The 8,766-nt window shown below is 33.0% G+C and overlaps 2 protein-coding genes across 2 annotated transcripts; both read right to left on the bottom strand.

Moving 5' to 3' along the window:
- Window positions 1-435: 435 nt before the first annotated feature.
- Window positions 436-2,064, bottom strand: LOC128191389 (tigger transposable element-derived protein 6-like). Its single transcript, XM_052863451.1, has one exon. The coding sequence runs from the start codon at window positions 2,062-2,064 to the stop codon at window positions 436-438; it is 1,629 nt and encodes a 542-aa protein (XP_052719411.1).
- A 3,597-nt stretch (window positions 2,065-5,661) lies between these two features.
- On the bottom strand, window positions 5,662-8,401 carry LOC128155214 (leucine-rich repeat-containing protein 51-like). The gene is made up of 5 exons (XM_052816819.1): window positions 8,243-8,401; window positions 7,823-7,935; window positions 6,743-6,951; window positions 6,499-6,639; window positions 5,662-6,292 (listed from the first exon to the last, which is right to left on the bottom strand). Exons 1-5 carry the CDS (start codon window positions 8,251-8,253, stop codon window positions 6,143-6,145), a joined length of 624 nt encoding a protein of 207 aa, XP_052672779.1. The 5' UTR covers window positions 8,254-8,401; the 3' UTR covers window positions 5,662-6,142.
- Between the last annotated feature and the right edge of the window lie 365 nt (window positions 8,402-8,766).

Here is an 8,766-nt window from a genome sequence, read left to right as displayed (position 1 = left end):
AGGTTGAGGTCAAAGCAAAGTCATCAAAAAATGATTTTCATCTTCATGTCAATCAATTAAAGCAGGGCCCTTTGAAATAGCAGTAGTCACCATCTCAATGATGCCTAGTTTACATGTTAATTTGCAACAAGACTACTCATGATAAAATTCTTGCTTATAAACTTTTATGTACTAAAGTAAAACTTCGGACCAGTGATTTGTAAAACATCATATCTCTCAAATTAACTTTAATTGTATTCAAATGAAAAAATACCAAAAAAATAAAATAAAAGTGGTCTAAAGTATATCAAATAATAACTATAAGTAATTACTAAAGAAAAGGCAGTTTACAGAACAACAAAAACTTGAATTAACATCTATGCAGGAATTTATTGACAGGAATGTAACATTTACAGGAATGTATGTGTACAAAATTGAGTTGCATAAGGTTCTGGCTCATTGCTGCTTATCTAACCACTTCATCATATTCCACATAGTTTGTAATTTCTGGGTAGCATTTTCTGTTTGTTCTGTGAATCTGATACACTTCAGTAGTCCCTCTTTCGCCTCTGAACATGAAACACTGCTACTATCACTAGGAGCACCATTATTCAATCCATTATTTTCTGTACCAGATTCATCCTGCTGTAACATCTTCTGATTCATTTCCTCAAATCTAAGATACTGTTCAACAGGCATTTTGTTCCTTCCCTCGATTTTCCGCATCAAGAGTTGGGCCAGATCTCCAGCATTATCTCCTGTGTTTGTTGGAATGTTCAGTACTTCAACAGATGACAATAGCTTAGACTGCTGCCAATACTTTAGAATGGTCTGTGGGGGAATTGAGGTCCAAGAATCATAAATAAATCGTAGAGCATCACGTAACCCAAGACTTTCCTCTTCTCCTTTCGATTGTTGCTCTAGAAAATGCTGAAGGCAGTTCCCTCTGTATCTTGTCTTGAATTCTTCGAGAAGCCCTGCATCAAATGGATTATTCATACTCACTTCATTCATGTTCTTTGGCAAATACATGAGCTTGATGCTTCGAAGTCCATTCTCTATTTCTTCATGCTGTCTCGAGAATTTCAATAAAAGGAGAGCTTTCTTTTTATTGCCAGCTAGCTGATCATCAAATTCACAGATCCAATCAGAGAAGGAATTGGCATCTCCATCTGGGGCAACTCGGAACCATGCATAATTGTCAGGCTGAAATCTCTCTCCAATAAACCTAGCATCCATTGGCTTAGCAAAAACAAATGGTTTTAATTTGTTGGACCCATTTGCATTTGAACACAAACCAACCACAACAGTAGCATTAGAGATTGTTTGTTGATATGGCTTTAAGTTATAAATAAGCTTAACCTCCTCAACACAATAAATTTCATTTAAGTCATAGAATTTAAGTTCCATGAGGAGTTGGTTCATGAAATCAACCTGTGATCCCATAACCACTGGGCTGGTTTCTGTGCTGATTTTTCTCTTGTTTAGACCATATCGAATTTTGAAGCAATGCAACCAGCCATTTGAGTAAGAGAAAGACTCATCAACAGCAAATTCTTCTCCCAAAGACTGTGCTTTCTCTTTGATTGCTGTGTTGGTTATTCCTAATCCACGCATGTTATTCTCCACAATCCATTTGTATAGTTTCTCTTCCATATCAAAGTTTCTTGTTTTCCTTAGTCTTCGGCAATTTTCTCTCAATTTTGGGAGACTTAAGTACTTGGATTTGAACTTCAAAATGTCATGTACAGTAGAGTGACCTATGTGGTGATTCCATTTTTCTTGGAAGTGTTCTTGTATATGTCGCATGGTGCATTTGGGATTTTCTTCTTTATATATGCACATTTCGCGTTTTTGTCCCATTGTGAGCTGTCCTCTTGGTCTGTTATTACCGTTAAAATGCTTTCTTTGCTCAACTGGTTCTGCAAAGGACATATTGTTTTCTTCCGCCATGACCTGCTGTTCACTTTCATGTTCAAGATACGATGCATCAAACGCTTCTACTTTCATATCTAGCTCCTCGTATATTTCAATGTTCGTATCTGTTTCGCTTACTCTTCCGTTACCAACGATTTCTTCGTCCATGGCAAGTCTTCAATAAAAGTTCATTTATATCTCACCTCACAAAGTTGCAAACTTTTAATTTTTACAGGTAAAACAACGTACTTCCGGTTTGCTGGTTCAAGACAAGTTGTACACAATATACTCTGAATGAGAAAAAAAAAATAAGGTCAGCGGGCCTAACTCATTGGTGACTTTGAACTGTGAAAAATCTAAATATGTATTGTATTATTGTGGAATATCTCTGCCCTTAACATGCAAGAAAATTATGTTAACATGCAAGATAATAATGTTAACATTATTCTCTTTTGAAAAGTGGACATGCATACAGTAGCCTACTTAATTCTCAAAAGAGAATATGCTGACATGTAAAATCACTTACTTACGTCCGCCCGTATGGTGCTTGTGTGCAAATTATTTTTCTTTCAAATATATTGACATTCAAGATAAATATGTTGACATGCAAGATAGTTATGTCAACATGCAAAATAACTATGTTGACATGCAAGTAAACTGCAATAAAATAAGAATTATAAAACATCTTTAAAAAAATCCGACGCTCAAATCTCGCCCACATGTGACATGTGACAAGATGCTAGATGCTACTTATTTATGTAGACATGCAACTTATTTATGTTTATATGCGAGATAAATATGTTGACATGCAACTTATTTATGTTAACATATGCAACCTCTCTATGTCGACATGCAACTTAATTAGTTATGTCGACATGCAACTTAGTTATGTGAACATGCAAGATAAATATGTTGATTTGCAACCTATTTATGTCGACATACTACATATTTATGTTAACATGCAACTTATTTATGTCGATATGCAACTTATTTATGTTCGACATGCAACCGTTTATTATGTTAACATGCAAAATATAAATGTTGACATGCAACATATTTATGTCGACATGCAACTTAATAACTTATAAGTTGCATGTCAGCATATTTATCTCGCATGTGAACATAACTAAGTTGCATGTCGATATGAATAAGTAGCATATGTTAACTGAGTTGCATGTCGACATAAAGAATTTGCATGTCAGCATATTTTTCTTGCATGTTAACAAAAATAAGTTGCATGTCGACATAAATAAGAAGCATTAAGCATCTTGAAAGTCACATGTTGGCGATATTTGAGATTTTTTATTATTTTTATTTGAAAGCAATTTTTCTTGCATGTCAACATAGTTATGTTGCATGTTGAGTCGTTGACATAACTATCTTGCATGTCAACATATTTATCTTGCATGTCGACATATTTGATAAAAAAAAATAATTTGTGCACAAGGGGCAGAGATATGCCACTAAAGGCCCGTATCTGATATCATAGATGCAAGATGCAACATGCATAATTATGACAACATGCGATTTATTTATATCAAAATGCGACTTATTTATGTCAACATGCGAGAACTTGACATGCGACTTATATATGTCAAGATGCGAGTTAATTATGTTACCCTTGTAACATGCAAGATATTGATGACAACATGCGAGATAATTATGTTAACATGCAAGTTATTTATTACAGCATGCAAGATGACTTGCAGGTTAACATACTTTACTTGCATGTTGCCATAAAATAAGTCGCATGTCAACATAATTAACTCGCATGTCAGCATAAATATCTTGCATGTCTACATAATTATAACTCGCATGTCGACATGTGTCACAGTGCATGTCTACATAACTATCTCGTATGTCAAGATAAATAATAGACGCATGTTGTCATAATTATGTTGCATCTTCCATCTATGATTTACTCGCATAAAAAGTAGATGCTCTTAAAAAATTTGTAACTTGCATGTCAACAAAATTTATCTTGCATGTAGACATTTATATTATATCTTGCATGTTGACATAATTTTCTTGCATGTTGACTTGATTAATCCTGCATGTAAACTAGAGTTTACAATTCGTTAACTATACATGTAGTTTCCATTGTAAAACCATATTCAACGATCCTAAACTACAGTTTACAAATGCTAGTTTAAGTTTTCCTGTCTGTAAATAAACGTATAAACCATAGATTTTGCCTATAAATATAGACTCCCATCTGTTATTAAACTATAATTTACATTCGTTAAGTATAAGTAAGGGTTTTTAATTATATTTTCCACGATTATTTTTCTCAGGTAAACTATATGTTTTGCAATCGCAAATGGTTCGTTTTTAATGTAAATTATATATAGTTTACACTTCTGAAACATAGATGACCGATAATTGCTTTAACTTTGGTTTTCAGATGTGGTATACTAGTACATAGATTGCTGGGATCAAGAATTTTGGTAGTATTCTTAGTGCACATCCTTTTTATGCACTCAGTTGCCCAGCAGTGGACATGTGGCGGATCAAGGGAATTTCCGGGGGGGGGGGGTGTTCGTCCCTCTAGATCCGCGCATGGTTGAGTACATAGCAATAATGCATGTCTTGGCTTTATAAAAAGAAAATAGTTTGAGCATGGCATACTTTAAAATTTACCCACAAAATTTTTGTATGCTTTCAATTTTTTTTATTAATTGGCAAACAATTATAACCTGATTAGAGCTCAAAATCTTAAATTTCATTTTTCCGTTTTCATGTTCAGAATGGTTAATATGGGTAATTTTAATGTCTCTTCATTTGTAAGTCAAATATTGAGTTACAAGCAAGATAACTAGTTTGAAATTCTGTAGACAAAGTTTTAGTCTTGTTATTGTTTACATATTGGTTTTATGGTTTTTATTTAAAATCAGCACTTCAAACTTTAGAGTTTTTTTATTTTAAATTTGAACAAAATGTGATGGCACATAAAAAATTCTCAATGATTTTTTTTTTATTATATAACTTAAATATTTTCATGACAACTTTCTTGGCATTCAAGAGAGGTATGTGTACTATAATAGGAATCACCCCTACCCCTTATTCTGGAATTATGACTTTTTGCGACAATTTCTGTTTTACAGGGGCACATGTCAAAGTGTGATGTGACCTCTAAGAAAAAGGCTTTGTACATCATTTTGAAGTTGCTTTATGAAAGCAAAAAACTATTAGAGTTTGCTATACCGGTACATTTTTTCAAAATAAAATACATGTACTTCAAAACTAAGCACAGGGATGTTTTACTATATTTTTTCGATACAAGTATTAATGCGAATCGGAATGTAAATGATTTGTTCACTGGCCCAAACTCTGTTAAATAATCTTACTATGTGGAAGCTTAATTATAAATATTGTGAGTTAATATAAAACTCTTTACAAAACTTTAACAAATCCCCTAACAAAATTTGTGCATGCTAAATAATGATGAAAAGCGTATTTCAGCATGTTAAATAATAGCAGTTAAGGTCGCCCACTACAAGCAATATTAAAGTGTGTATTGATGGCATTAAACAGCTATATATTGCATCATTAGCGGTTTTTCATCTTGTTTTAGTGATCGGTTGTAATACTGAGAATTCGAAGTTCATAACAATCACTCCTTTTAGGTCTGCGATATATCTGTGCAGAGCGAGTTAGGTCCGTTGCCCTTAAGCAAATGTCTTTTTAAATACTTTAAACAGGAAATATTTAATCAAATATAGAGGGCTCATAAATGTCGCCGAGATCAAAGGAACTACATATGTATAAATGTATTAGACACCAACAAAAGTGAACGATATTTTAATCTGCAGGGAGTCTTCACAGTACATGTACAATTAAGACTGGATACATAAAAACCCAGGTTGTCTGATTGAATGTACATTGTGACTTTATTCATGAACCATGTAACATCATCAACAACATCTAACACAGCTCAATACTTGGCATTGTTCACTTTCAACAAAATAACAAACTGAAGTTATCACAGTAATCAATATGGCCTCCTCCTAAAACATAGATTCTCTCCAAATATTTTTATTATAAATCTTTAAAATGCCATTGTAAATTTATCAAATAAATGCAAGATAAAAGCGTTATCCTACATTACCAGATAATGTATGTTGTTTACATATACAATTTATTTATCTAATGTGCCTCAAGGACAAAATAAAAAACAGTATGGGGTGAAAAGTTGGTACAAAATAACATGTTTATATTGATAAACAGAACCCTTTAAACCTCACTTTTAGTCATCATCAATTTTCTCTTTCTTTTTCTTGGGAGCATTGTTCAATTTGTTCCTGACTTCTGCCGTTTTTCTGTCACACTTTGTTACACGACTGAAGTCAATTGCTTGAAGCTGAGGAACCATTGCCAACACTTGGAACTTGTAGCCCTGCAACATATTAAACACAATATTAAACATAACACTAGATATAAATTCTCTTTAATTAGATGTTTTCTGGGCAATAAAGTCAGAGATTGTTTAAGTCATGATTGTAAAATGTGAAAACATGACACCCCCCCCCCCATCCCACACACACACACATTTCAAAGTTTACAATTAATTAACCTGGTAATGAAATATTGTAATGTTTTCACCTTAGCTTTTTCCAATGGGTTTCCATGGAGTGTGATTTTTCTTAATTTTGGAAGGCCAGACAACTTGCCAATTTCTTTAATGTCAGCTATTTGGTTACCATGTAGATACAGAATCTGAAGCTCAGTAAATTCTAATAATACCTGCAAAAGAAATTAGATTCAATATATGTATCTGAAAAGAACTTTCAGTTAAAGCTGTGTTTACACATCCAGAAATTTTACCACTGAAATGAACATTTCTTACAGGGTCTACAGTTGTCAGCTCATTAAATGACAAGTCTATCCAAGCTATGTTCTTTGGATTTTCAAACTTGGCATTAATTATTTCCCCAAGGCGTTCAATATTCTGAAGACTGTTGTTGTTTAATCGAAGACAGCGACTTAAAGACTTTCCAGATTCTGCTGTGCAGGCATCTTTCCTTGGAGACAGTCTAGGCTCTTCATCCAAAGCATCTGGTGAATATTAAGAAATCAGTTAATCCATAGAAAGACAGTAAATGAGAAGAAAGTTAAATGTTAGATATGTGTATCACTGTTCACCTGACAACAAAATCTGTATAGTGTATACTACCGGTAATTCTTAAATAATATGCAAGACACTACTTTCAGTTATAGACTAAAACAGCTTTAAAAATTATTTTTATCCCTTAAAATCAACACAAATATTTCTTTTGTCTTCTAGCTGTAAAATTCAGGAGCTTCTAATGAACTTTGTTCTTAAATAAGACTTACTTAAAGGACTCTGCCCATCATATATAATAATTTCAGAGAATTTGTCGAGACTCTTGGGAAGAGACGCCAGTCAAAATTATTCAGTCTTGACAAATCACGCTTAAATCAATACCCAGTACTGTGGAATCATTAGATTTCGTGGTGGCTTAATTTTAGTGGAATTCGTGGGTAACTCTCATCCATGAAATAACATGATGACATCCTCCACAAATTGATAAATTAGGGTAATAAAGTCATATTTCCTTTCGTAGATTTGTAGATAAATAAGAATACACGAAATTACATCCCCACAAACCTGTAAAATTTTAAGCCATCCACGAAAATTGGCCCCCCGCGTAATTTAACGATTCCACAGTACACAGCCTGCCAATTATCAATGCAAACAAATATGTGCAGGAGATTATAAATTTCTTCAATTCAATAATTCTTTAAAACAAACTAAAAAAGAAAAACAAACTAAGTATGGACCAATTCCACTTAAGGCCTTAGATGGCGCCTACACCTCTTGTCTTAATAATAGCGCATTGTCATACTGTATAATTTTTCCTGATTTAAGCTGGCTACATCCGAATTTCAAATGAAATTGTCTTACCTTCTACTTTGTTTAATCGACAAAATGAAAAATCCAACGGATCTTGTATTTCATTGGTAGCATCTATGGATGGCAAAGCATCTGACTTCTTTTTAGGAGTGTATGGAACAACACTTTAGAATTATAGAAATGAGTTAACACCAGGAATTAATACATGTCTTGAAAATCAATGACAACATACTTGCAGCATTCATTAGACCATATCACCAACAACAAAAACATTAGTCTTTATCAGATTAGAACTAAAGCAAAATGGTTTACAATGAATACAATATCGCTTATCAATATAATTGAGGAACTGAGGAAATTCTAGCAATTTGTAAACTATTCAAATTCAAAAAATACTCAATTTGTAAACTATTCAAATTCAAAAAATACTCAATTTTCACATACAACCATTAAATGTTTCATTCTAATTACCTGGCAGACATGTCTGTTCCTTTTCAGTGTTTGGAATATTTCAAAATGGGTAAAAATTATTTTAAAATTGGTTTTCACATAATGTTTTGAAACACTTTGACGCGATTGGGTTGCTGGGACGACCCAAATAAATCCTCTTGAGCTTTTAATGGGAGCGTTGTATTCCGAGTGGGTAAGGTAAAAGTAAAATAAAACACTGTCATATTCCGGATTGAAATAAAGAGTTCTAGGGATGAAAAAATTGTTGTTTTCATGAATGATCCTTTTATAAGCACGAGATAACAAAATTTTACTAGAATTAGAAATTCACCAAACAAAACAGCTTATCACCACCCCCTGCCTAACAGCTAGATTGTCATTTTTTATGTAAGATAAAAATAGATAACGTTATATATATTTATAGTTGTACCAATAGAATGAAAAGTAAAGCTTTATTATCAATTATCAAGAATTTCATTTTAGCCTACTTATATTTTATAAGTATCTGAAGCGACCACGTTTTACCAGCATATCCTGGTTATATT

Source organism: Crassostrea angulata, chromosome 7 (assembly GCF_025612915.1).
Source record: "Crassostrea angulata isolate pt1a10 chromosome 7, ASM2561291v2, whole genome shotgun sequence".
Taxonomy (NCBI): Eukaryota; Metazoa; Mollusca; class Bivalvia; order Ostreida; family Ostreidae; genus Magallana; species Magallana angulata.
The sequence above is the reverse complement of the archived record's forward strand: the minus strand, read 5'-3'. Positions and strand labels throughout refer to the sequence as shown.